The sequence below is a fragment of the Netta rufina genome (assembly GCF_964035555.1).
Source record: "Netta rufina genome assembly, chromosome: 15".
Classification (NCBI taxonomy): Eukaryota; Metazoa; Chordata; class Aves; order Anseriformes; family Anatidae; genus Netta; species Netta rufina.
The window spans coordinates 16,947,258-16,959,743 of NC_140138.1; the positions used below are offsets into that span (position 1 = coordinate 16,947,258).

A 12,486-nucleotide genomic window follows, 5' to 3' on the forward strand; every position below is an offset into this window, starting at 1 on the left:
CGTCCTGAGCATTCCCCTTCAGCTTAAAAACAATCACCCAGAGCTAGAATTCCCACTGCTCCACAGACGTACTGATTTTATAATTACTCTGGGTAATACCCTGTGTAGCCCGTACCAAAGTCACAGTCACAGCACGCTGAGCACACTCCTGCTTCTCCTCCAGCTTAAACTGTGCTTCGGTGACCAGGCTCCCCAGAACCAGCAGGGCTCGTCATTTCCTCTGCGGCGTGGCTTCCCAGCATTTGTGCACAGAACACATTAATCTCTAACACTAATCATTTGGGGAAATAAGGTTTTCAGAGGCACTTATTCGTTGGCCCAAGGCTATAGGCTGTCAGCCAGGCCGCTTTTCCAAAGCTGGTCTCTTTGTTGCTGTCTCTGCAGCTGGTTGAGAAGGTAACTGCTGATGGGAACATCCAGCCCACATGGAAGAGAAGGCCCCAGTGCTCTGTCTCTACTCTTCCCACGTCTGTGTGACTCAGTTTAGAGCATCTATGTTCTTTTTCCTGCCCCAAAACGCCAGTTTCTTCCATGAGTACTGTCCTGCCCTGGATACTGCCATTCAAATACATGGACTAGGTATAAAAAAAGTGCCTGCCGTGAATTTTAGAGAGCTCCTTGATTTGATCACACAAAACTGCTTGTGGTCCAAGGGGAACAGAAATGTTAAGGTCCACTTCTGAACTCAGGCCTGACCAACAGCGTCCTGGGGCTGGAGGTAGGGAAAAGACAACTTCTGTGAGAATAAGGGCAGCTGGTAACTTACTGAGCAGGAGAAACATTTGCCCACAAAGAACAGAGAGGGCTGGCAAGCGCCCAGCACACTCACCTGCACACTCAAAGTGCACCTTTGCCATCAGTGCCCGGAGCGGTCCTCTGGGAAACAGCCTGCAGGACCCTCCGACAGGAGGCTGGTTGGGCAGCAGGTCAATGGAGGCAAAGCCTTCCTCCCCTGTCGTGAGGTCTGTGATGTGGAGGGTGAAAGTGTACCCCTCCCCGTCCTTCAGCGCTCCTTGCCTCAAGACCAGGTTCATTCCTGTATCGCCAGTGGATGTAGTTCTTTTGTCCAGCACGAGGGACTTGTTTTTAAAGCTGTGCGCTGCCCATCTCTGCGGAGATGAAGAGGGGAAAGACAGGAGAGGTTTTGTTTGAATTTGAAGTTATGCCCCGAAACGTTTTCAGATTGAGTCTCTTATAAAAAGTAACAGATTTCTAGTGGGAGCGTCTGCCAAATTTGCAGTTGATAATTCAGCTTTAGTCTCGTGTGCTACAGCAACAAGAACTGGAACCTTTCCAAAATGTCTGGTGGGAATATTTCCACTGTGAGATCTGCTTTAGTCTCTGGGATTACATCATCCTCCGACAGAATATTTCATAATACAGAATACAAAACACAGGAAATAAATTAAGTACTGGTGGAGTCTCCACGGGATACCATGTTTTATATGCTGTAAGCTGAACGTGTCCTGGATGATTACTGTTAATAGCACAAATGTACAATTGTGATAACAAGAGGATTGCTGAGAGAGCCGGCCAGCAAATGCCATGCAAGTACATGCTTGCCTTGCTGGGAGAAATACAGATTAGCTCTCACAGAGGGACTTCCACTTCCAAGACCTGTTTCATTCAACAGGTTGCAGAGACGCTGCGTAGTGGAATCTGTAATTAAAGGAGAGCATGAGGGACTGAGCAACCTCTGCCTGAACCACCAGAACAGCGTGTGAAATGCCAACCAGCAGGGAGATAAAAGCACTTCACTGATCTGTTACAGGAAAAACGTGGCCTTTGCATAAAAAGGTCTGGTCATTCATAGGCTTGGCTTGAAAATAACTCAGCAAGGCCCCCTGTTGGGTAGACATTGATGGAGCACTAACAGGGCACGTGTCCCACAACCTGCAGGCCCACCAGAGCAGCTGTCTCCATCAGGATGCAGCTGGAACAACCTCGGGCAAGGAGAAGCTCTGACAGATTGCCCGGGGACTCAGTCTTTCCACCCTCACCTCTGGGATTCCCCTGCTCTCCCTGAAGTCTACCAAAAGTGGAGCAACAACCAGCGTTGCGGATGGCTTTACCCCGAGCTTGGAGTCATTGTGACAGTTCTGGCAGGTCCCCTCCAGGTACACGTAGGAGCTCTTGCTGACTTCGTAGACGGACTGAGCCTTGCAGGAAACACACTCCAGGGACACGATAGGGACTCCTCCCCTCTTGATGAACACCTGGGAAAACAAGAGGCTCCGTCAGGAGGTCTGAGAGGCTGGGGGGCAAGAATACAGACACCTAGCCAGCAAGCAGCCATCCCAGCACCTGGTTCTCCAAGCAGGAGTTGCTCTGCACCAGCCCACTCTGTGCTAAGGGGACAGCAGAGAGGGATTTCCAAAGGATCTCAGGTCAGACTTCAGCTACCTCAGTTTGCTTATGCTGGGCGAGGTGAGTTGTTCTGCCACTGATTTTCAGAGCCACCCAAAGCCAAGCTGGGCCCATCAAGGAAATTCTGGGTTTGTTTTATTTGCATTTTTCAACACAAATCATTTTCAAAATGCCCCTCTTGTACCCTGTATTGAATTCCCAGTGAGTCCTACTTGCCATTCAGGGTGGGGAAGATGCTACCTGAAGCACTTTGCTGTTCTGAGCATCGCAGGACGGCTCTCAGCCCTACAAAAAAGAGATCTGCACTACAGCTTGGAAAAGAGGCGAAGTCTAAATGGAAGGAGGAAAGCCTCCGTTATAACGCAGACCAAACATCTGGTGAGCACCTGCTCCAGGAAGCAACTGCAACTCTCCTTTGTTTTCTGGGGGCCAAACCTCTGGCCCTGCCTCTGCAGCTGTGCAGAGCCTGACCCCGAGGGATCACGCACTTCTGCGGTGCACACAGTGCAGGGCTGTGGGTTCCTGTCCTCGGCACAACAGGGTGCTTAACAGGAAGCTTTTACAGAACAACAGAGGGCTCAGAGCAAGCCAGTGAGCCTGGTGAACTGAGGATGTCCTCTGCAAAGGCAGTGCCTGGTCCCCCCAGGCTGCCTCCCCAGCTCCTGCTCTCAGCTACTGAGCTTGGCACCAGCTTGCACCCCTGGGCTCTCGAGTGCTGTGAGCACTCCTGGCACAGCTCTGTCCCGGAGAGACAGGAATGGTGGCAAAATTAGCTAGATGCAAGTCCTGCTGTGCATCAAGCGCTCCTTGCTCAGCAGGTGGAAGAACCTCCTTTTCCAGAGAGCAGGGTGTTATTCTGGACTTCTATCTCTGATCTAAGCTGCACATCTCAACACATCCATCACAGCTCCCCAGAAAAGCACTCTGAGGGAGGAAAGCTTCAGAAGCACCAGTCTCCAGACACGATGGCTGCTGAGCTCTGCCCGGTTCTTTGTCCGAATGCCTTTAATCCCCTAGGAAGCAGGACCATCTAGCAGGGGCCAGAGCCCTCTGCCCTGGCATAATGAATATTCTGAATTCAAATAAAGACAATAGTGAAGACACTGTTTAGTATGGCAGACTTTTAAAAGGGGATAAATATTCCGCAGCATTAAGCCTGAGTGCATTGAAGCTTCATTCATTCCTCCAGTATTTGCAAATTTCCTATGACACTGGAATCATTGTTTTGCGCTCATGCATGGAAACCAGATAGTACGGAATGTCCTTGAAAGACTATCAATTTAATTTTTTTCTTTTTATCCTCCAGCTTTGGTTTAAAACCCAGGCAGTAAGAATTTCCATTTTCAGACTAACTATATCTCTAATTGCCAAACACACCACGATGAATGTTTCTGACATAAACCATAACTGCTGTCGGACTGCAGATGCATTCAGTGTTGGGCTTAATTTGACATAAACAACATGCACTTAAAAACCCTTCCTTAAAAAAATTCAGAAGGAGAGAAGAGAGGAATTGTTGACAGTGAAATTAAGGACCAACTCTTAGGAAGCTCTCTCTGGGTAAAAATCAGGGAAGAGCCTGGAAAGGTGACGTGTGAAGGGCCCGGCACTGCACACAGCAGTGGAACAGTGACTGACCATGGGCTGCTTTGCTGTTCTCTTACAGATCTGCTGCCTCTTGGTCCCAGGAATGTCAGCAGCCCAGGGCTGGGTGACTAACACCAGGCTGCGCAGCGAGACCAACCCCAGCTCCGCAGGAAGGAAGAAGCTCAAAGGACTTGGCACGACAGGCACAAAGAGCTGCCCAAGGCAGCATAGATGAATATATCACGGAAATACCAGTGTCTGCTCCTGCCAATGACCTGGGTGGGATTGGTTATGGAGCCCCAGCGATGTCCTAAATTCTCCCTCCCCTGCACCTCTGATAGCAGAGCCCTCCACAGCCCCTCATGGGACTGGCACTGGCTCTCGGCTCAGGCCAGGGAAGGAGACCTTGGGACCTTGGAAACAGAACCTCAGAAGGTTCTAGTTCTTCCTTGGAAGGCTCTAGACAGAACAGAACAGACATCCAGCAGACATCCAGCATGGCTGTGCCCAGCAACGGGCGCACAAAGGCAGAAAGTGACAGCGTTCTGTGGTACGTACGGTTTGATTCGTTGCCTCGGGACTCATGCCCTCCTTCCAGACAGTGAGGTTGAACGTGTACTCCACATCTGCTTCTAATACAGCTTTGGGAATTGTGACATTTCCTCCCTTGGCACTGAAATTCAGAGAGCACCCTGCAGCCGAGCTCTGCTTGCAAGGAGAAAAGAACTTTCAAACCCTCCTTGGTACGGGTGCACGTCGGGTTAGTCCACAGCCAAAACATTCAGGCCCACACAAAGCCAAATCACTGCCACAGACCTTACTGCGCAACGCCACCGCCGGGGTGGGAGCAACGGGGCGGGGTGTGGGTAATAAAGCACATTGTCCTATTCTTCAGGTTAGTAAGAAGTTTTTAAAACACTCCTGTATTTCATCTGAGTTCCAAATTCTTATTTGATAGCAATTAACTTTTCATGAATTAGAGTTTATAAACATTGCCAAACAACACAAAAAACGTCAAATTGAACTTGAAAGTCTAATCCACACACACTTCACGTTTTTTTTACTTTGTAAAGACAGAAAACAATGATCTTTTACAAGCAAAACAATCCTGCATTCAATTAGAAAAATATTCCCCAGGTGGATCTCCCATGACAATTTGAACGGCAACTCTCCCCTGCCCTTTTACCACTGCAGTGTCAGATCGTTTCAGTGTGCCAGGAGGACAGGCACAGCGACTGGTCTGGGACTACCTCCTTGGGACTTGCCTCCTCTGAAGTCCAACGCTGGCCCCTGCTGCTATCAGAGACCTTTGGACTGTTAATGGAAGAGGGACCAGAGCCCTCAGCTCCTTGGACTGCAATCAGCAGCTCTGTAACTGCTCCAGGTTATGGGAGCAGCTACACTGAAAACATGAAGCAGAGGCCAAGTCCGAAGGAAGCAGCAATGAGAATGCTTCAGCTTCCAGTGCAAACGCTTCTGAAGCACGCTGCAGGCTGCATCACACAGCTCCTCCCAAAACCTTTGTACCACCACCCTGAGCTGGGAATTGGGCAATCTTTGCAACCCCCCTTCCTGAGCAGCTTTGTTAAAGGTGTTGACAAAAGCTCCCCTTGCCACCATTTCAACCCAGACACTAGCTCATATAGTGGAGCTGACGTGGAGCTGGAGCTCCCGAATTATCACCCTCTGTGGCTGTGCAAAAATGTTCTCTTACCTTGGAGGAGAACGTACAAGACCACTGGTAAAACAGCGGAGTCTGTTCACCATCTTCCAAGTTCGGGTCGTAGGACTTCTCCCCATCCAAGATCAAGTCCTGAGTGTTGGACCACACGCGGTATGAGCCCCCGTCAATGATTGGGACCAGTTTACTTGGTATCATGGTCACGTTGGCAAAGATGCTTTTGGACAGTGGGGTATCTCCAAAGGAGACGATGAAGACGAAGCAGTAGTTGCCGACTTCCAGGGCAAGCTTTGGTATAACCAGCTGCGGCCTGTTCACATCTACGTTGGGCAAATGGATCCTGCTGGCCTCGTCCAGGCTCAGGCAGCTGGGTGCCCGGTATATCTCCCACAGGTGCTCCGTCTGGTACTTGATGCACCCCCGCAGGTCAAGCTGTGCCTCGAGGTAGTTCCTCTGGGACCGCTTCATCACGACTTGAGGGGGCAAGGCCAGCTCCACCTCTGGCTCCTCACACTCCAGAACTCTGACGGTCACGGTGAGGCGGGCCGTGAGGAAGCTGATGAGATTGGTGGCGTTCACCTCCACCAGGTAATCCCCAGGGCTCAGGTAAGAATAGTTGGCCACCGCGACCCTGGTGGTTTGGGTGGAAGAGCCATCCCCAAACGTCCACAGGAACTCCACACCCCTGGCACTGGGCACCACCACGGCCTCGAACAGCGCCGTCCTGTTGACAAAGGCATTGGAGGCGGTGAGGGAGACGTGGACTATCGGGTCCTGGACCTGGATGGTTCTGGTGATATTGACACCTCCCAAGTCGTTGAAGGCACGGAGGTAAATCTCGAGCAGCCCGGCAGCTTCTGGAGTGTACGAAACGCTCTCTCCTGCCATGGTGACCACGGAGCGGCCCTGCTCTTTCCAGAGGGAGAACTGCCAGGAGAAGGAGACGCGGGAGCCGCTCCCCACCTGGGCGCTGAAGCTCTTCTCCGTGCCCGTGGGCACACCTCGCTCGCAGCAGTTCAGGAGCCTGACATCGCGGACGGCCTCCAGGACGGAGATGAGCACCTGGGCGTGAGCGATGCTGATTTGGTTCTGCACAGTCACGGTCACCAAGTAATCGCCACTCTTGGTGAACTCATGCGTGTACCTGGACCCGTTGAGCACCACGGAGTAGTCCCCACTTATGCTCACCAAGTAACTCACTGAGGTCCCCGACACCATCCTGATGATGAAGGTGACCTGTTCTCCTGGCTCCACCACCTTCTTGCTGGCAAGCACTTCCAATCCTTGAATCCTGTCCAGCACGGAGATATTCCTGCTGGCCAGAGCCCAGCTGATGTCATTTGATGCATTCAGATAGACGGTATAAAAGCCTGCTGTGGGGAACGTGACTGCCACGGACTGGCCTGTCAACGTGCCGTTTGGCACCTCCCAAAGCCACATCACTTCGGTCCCCTTCTGCAGCTCCCCCTCGAAGACCACAGTGGAGCCTGAAGAGACATACCTACAGTCCAGTTCCGCAGTGCCTATACTCAGCCCCTCTATGACCTCCTCCACACAGACATAAATTGTTGCATTGGTCGAATCCAGCTTGTTTTCTGCTCCAACGATGACCTCCATAGCTCCAGGGCTTTGGAAGGAGTGTATAATGAAGGGTTCAGTTGTAACGGGAGAGAAGCCATCCTCCAGGTACCAAACGTAGGTAATACCAGTGCCGCTGGTTATGGTGGCACTTATATTAACGGAGGCATTAATGGCAACTGGGTTGGGGAAGGCATAAGGCTTTAAAACACCAAGGCTTTCGATGAATTCCAGTGTCTTGTTAGCAGTTGCGCATCCCAGCATGTTTGTGGCTTTCAGATAGATGGTGTAGTTCCCAGCTTCTAGGATGTTCAAGGAGAACGTCTTCCCAGTGAAGGTCTGCACGGCATGGCCATCTTTTTGGGCTACCCAGCTGTAAGAGATGTTTGTCCCCTCTCTCACCACTGCATGCAGATGGAGCGTTTTGTTTGTTGGGAAGTAGACATCCTCCACCAGGTCACTGCTAGCCACCTGCAGGCCTTCGATCTGTTCCAGGACGTAGACGTAGATGCTGTCCTGCAACGAGCTGATCTCGTTCTCTGCTGTCACAATGACATTGAACGTGCCCACGGAGCGGAAGGTGTAGGAAATTGTGGAGGAGCCTTGGATGGGAGTGCACCGGTCACAGAGGATCCAAGAGTAGCGGATGGCACTGCCAGCTACCAGCGTGGACACAAAGCTCACCGAGCCATTTAACGGCACCACAGTCCTGCTGGCATTGATGGTAATCCCCTGAAGCCGCCGTTTCACTGTGACCTCAATCCTGGTCTCATTGGAGCTCACGTCATTCCGGCCTGTCACACCAATAGTGTAATGGCCTGTGTTGTTGTAGGAGTGGGTGGTGATTTGGCCAGGCTGGGTAGTGCCATCTCCAAAGTCCCAGAAGTAATTCACTTTGGTCCCATTCATGCTGGCAGAGAACAGGTAGATCTGGTTCAGCTCCAACACCCTTGTCCCATTATATTCAATCTTTGCTACCCCAACGGGTTCCTGGACTTCCACAAATGCCGTGTCGTTATTGAAAGAGACATTGTTGGAGACAGTCACTGTGACCAGGAAGACCCCTGTGTTCTTGTAGGTGTAGGTGACTTCGGTTCCACTCGACCTCGTGGACTCATTGTTTCCAAAATCCCAGCGGTAGCGGTACTGGTAGGGGGGCATGGCACTGACCTGGAAGCTGCTCTCCTCACCAAGCCTCACAAACTGCTTGGGAGGGAGAAGCGTGACGTTGACTATCTCGGGCTCCACGCAGACACTGGTGAAATAATGAGCCTTGTTAAACCTGCTGGAGAGGGTCAGGGAGAGGAGGAACGTCCCGCTCCGGGTGAAGTTGTGCATCACTACAGGGTCCCCGCTGACCGTGACGTTGGATGAGCCATCTCCAAAGGTCCAATCGAAGATGTATTCATCAGGATTCCCCGTCACGTACGCAGTGAGCTGCACATCTGGATGCTCAAGGATGCAAGAAGTAGGGTCTATTCTGAGCACTTCCAAGACAAATATCCGAACGGGAATGCTCTGGGAGACAGAGTTCACAGGATTCACAGCTGTCACGTTCACGGTGCAGTTGATGTCCTTTGTGTACACGTGCTCGACCACTGGCACCTGGCTTCTCAGCACCGTCCCGTCCCCCATATCGAATATCCAGGTGATACTGTCCCCTGTCTGCACCGAAGCATTAACAGTTACCGCTGCACCCAGCTCTGCTGCCTCATCTACAGAAACACTGAGCCCCGTTATCTCTTCAAACACCTGGTAACACTCGACGGTCTCCACACTGCTTATGGTGTTGTTCACGGACACCGTGATGTTGTAGACCCCTCTTCTGGAGTAGCTGTAGGTCACCGTAGGCTGGCTCACTGTCAACAGCGAGGAGCCGTCCCCGAAGTCCCAGGTGTACCAGACACCATAAGGGGATGGCAGTGCAGTAGCTCTGAAGGTGACCGGACGGCTCACAACCAAAACATCTTCCTCTGCTTCCATCTTCACATCAATCAGGTAACTGTGGATGTGAACTGGGACCGAGTGGGTGAGGTTCTCAAACTGGTTTGATACTTGAACCATCAGAGCGTATTCACCTGCAGAGGAAGAGAGCAGAAAAATAAGGCAAGCTGCTAGAGACTTCCATTTCCTCTGGCAGTTTGCTCAAGAACGAGCAAGCCATTTTATTTGAAGACACCTTGTGACCCCCCCAACAAATACATCTGAGTCCCTTCTTCCACAGAGAACCAGCCCGAGCTTACCTGGGTGTTCATAGACGTGTGTGACATTGTGCTCGATTACAACCTCATGGACGCTGGGATCAGGGACAAGGAAAGACTTGTTGTAGGGAGGTTTGAACTGGTATGTCTCCTGGACATCATCTCCAAAATCCCACCTGGAGAAATATACAGACCATGTTGCACTGTTCCACACAAGCCCCAAGCCTGGGTCTTTCAGATGCAGGGCTGGGGTTTTTGGAAAAAAAACACAGGAATTGTAATGCCAAGTACCAAAGAAGTAGCTGGGCCAATGCTGCGTAACCGTGGCTGTGAGCAGAGCACAGCCCTGGTAAGAGAGGGAACTAAACACTGAAGAAGTATTGCAAATGTTTAAATTAAAAGTATTTGAGGTTTGAAGTAAAGGTCCCAGCTAGTGTGATTGAATCACACTTCCAGGGATTAACTAGACAGCAGTTTGCACTTCAAATCAGTGAGACGGCGGCTGAAGAATGAGACACTGGACATCAACTGGCCCTGAGAAGAGTTCCCTAATGTAGGGAAGGCTGGTAAGTCATGCACAGCAAAACCCTAAGTTCAGGCAACTTGCAAAGGACTCACAGGAACAGAGCATCCACGGCTGAATCAACCTGGACTCTGGCTGTGAACTCCACGGAGCTGTTCTGGGGGAGGACCGGCAGGACACCCAACACAGTCAGGTTCTTCATCTTGTTCATCATCTCTACTGTCACGTTGTAGTTGACCGTAAAGTTACTGACGTGGTTGGAGGCGGTGAGCTGGGAAGGACAGTGGGACAAAGAACGCATTTGGGGTCACCGTGCCAGGCTGCCCCCTGCTCGGAGAGGGGCTTCACCGAAGGGGATAGATCGCCCCAGGCAGGCAGGGGAGGTCAGAGAAGAGCAGCTTGGGGGACAGGGAGGCAGAAGCAGTGGCCTGAATGGCACTGGAAGCAGCATGAACTGGAAGGTTTATGGTTTTACCTACCTGGCACAGCCTCCTCTTGCTGGACCCACCACACCTCCACCACTACGTTAGCCCAAGGAAGGGCTGGTTCTAGCCAGCAGGAGGACAGAAAGGCTGCTCATCCCGACACTCCTCTGGCCCTGACCCTGCCATCCTTTTGCCTGCTCTGTGTGCCCCCTGCTCTTTCCAACTGCTGAGCGTGGGGACTTGCAGACACCGAGGGAGCAAGAACCACCCAGTGTCCCTAGGACAGCTGCAGGTGAGCAGCTCCAGGCACAGTGTGGGGATGGGAGGACTCCTAAAACTGAACATGCCAAGGGCAGTAACAGCACCCTGCATGTGGTGGGTGCAGGGAGTGAGAGCAAAGTGGGGCAGAGGAGGGGAAGGGACAGGCGAGAGACTGAAGGAGCACGACAGAAGTAGAGCAGGATCCTCCAGATTATCTGGGCATGTAACACTAAAACCTAACGATGAGGCATCTTGCCACCACCTCACCTGCAGGAGAGCTGAGCTGCTGACAGAAGGGACCCTTCAAACCCAGCTGGGACCTCTCGCACCAGCAGATAAAAGTAAGAGGTTTGTGCCTCTGCTTCTGTGGACCTGTTACACTGAACCCAGCCTACTGGCACCTTATCAACTGCGTAAGTAAAAGCAACCCAAGCTTGCCAGCACAGTGCTGCACCCAGCAAGTTAGCATGAGCGTGCCCTCAGAGCTAGGGCTGGTGTCCCTTCAGGAAGCCAGCAATTACCCTGCACATGTGTCAAGCAGCTTGGAGCCAGACCAAGACTGTGCATGGCAGTGCACGGCATGAACCAGAAAGATGTCCTGGCCAGAGGTAAGCTCCTGTTCCAATGCAGATTCCTCCTTCTGTCTAGACTTTTTGCTCAGTCCTTCTGGTGTCATGACAAAAATCACTGCTACTGTCTGCACCAGTAGAAAGAGACCAGGACAGAGACCAGAAGCTCTGTCCTGGCTACGAAAGTCTTATATTTGAATCCTGCCCCTGCCTGGTTCTAAACGCACATCTACTGTGTGTCAAAGCAGTGGGCAGCACCCTGCTGTGGGGTCACTGCCTCGTTCCTGCTGGGAAGGAGTAAGGACAGGTACTCCATGAAAAGAAAGCAGAAAATGGAGAAAAGAGAACACAAAGATGAGAAAGACGCAGAAGCCAGCAGGGGAGGAAGCCAGGAAAAGAAACTTACTACGTGCATTTGCACGAGCAGCTCAGTGAGATGAGCTCGTTAGGAGCCCAGTGAAAACCTCAGCTCAGTTCAGTGCACGGCCTAAACCTGCACTGTTGGCAGCTCCTGAACGGGGCAGGGTGTCTGCAGAAACCTCTGCTTTCTCCTCTCCCTGCTGCTTTCCCTGCTTAGTTTGTGGGATGAAATGGAAACCCAGGATTAAAGGAGTATGATGGGAAAGGCCTTAGCTTACCGAAAGCTTGTACACAGCTGGGCTTTGGTAGATAACGTTGAAGACAACGTTGTAAAAAGTGAAAGATGGCTTATCATCTACCGTCCATCGGAAAGTCACATCTGACCCGGCTTCCATCACAGGGACGTAGCTCTGAAAGGCATGAGGACATTTTACACTAGGGCAAGGGAAAAGCATTCACAGTGCTTCCCAGGAGATCTCCAGATGACCCGGAGAAGAAGCAGAGCCAGGCTGGGAGGCATCACGTATCAGTCAGACAGCACTCAGAGCACGGCATGGGGGTGCAAGACCATCTGCAGCCGTGTCGCTGACAGAGCACTGCACACCCTGCCACAAGCAGCCAGAAGCTGAACACAGCATTTCACAGATATCAACGGGCAGCTCTTAAACAGGTTCCTAGGGCTCGGCTGTAGTTCTGGGGACAGCGGATTTGAGGGGGAAAAAAACCAGACTGCAAACACCAGAGCAATCCAAGACTTTGATGGATGGGTGAAACATGCCTATAGCTTCAGCTGGCTGGTGTAAGGATTTAGCAGAGCAAATCAAAATGCCTACGAGAATAACTACCTTAACAAGTCAAAAGGAGGTAATCACTGGCCTCTGATAATACATCAATTTTCTGAGCGATCCCCTGAGCAAATACAAAGGCAGTATGC

General features: G+C 51.6%; 1 protein-coding gene across 1 annotated transcript in view; it reads right to left on the minus strand.

The window, feature by feature from the left end:
* PKD1 (polycystin 1, transient receptor potential channel interacting) overlaps nucleotides 1–12,486 on the minus strand; it is an 82,495-nt gene that overhangs the window by 21,443 nt on the left and 48,566 nt on the right. Inside the window, exons 12-18 of the mRNA XM_084296061.1 lie at nucleotides 11,831–11,962; nucleotides 10,033–10,208; nucleotides 9,457–9,590; nucleotides 5,669–9,291; nucleotides 4,513–4,659; nucleotides 2,073–2,216; nucleotides 830–1,109 (exon numbers count right to left, since the gene is read on the minus strand). Coding sequence (XP_084152187.1) covers nucleotides 830–1,109; nucleotides 2,073–2,216; nucleotides 4,513–4,659; nucleotides 5,669–9,291; nucleotides 9,457–9,590; nucleotides 10,033–10,208; nucleotides 11,831–11,962 — 4,636 coding nt within the window. The remainder of the gene's footprint in view (nucleotides 1–829; nucleotides 1,110–2,072; nucleotides 2,217–4,512; nucleotides 4,660–5,668; nucleotides 9,292–9,456; nucleotides 9,591–10,032; nucleotides 10,209–11,830; nucleotides 11,963–12,486) is intronic.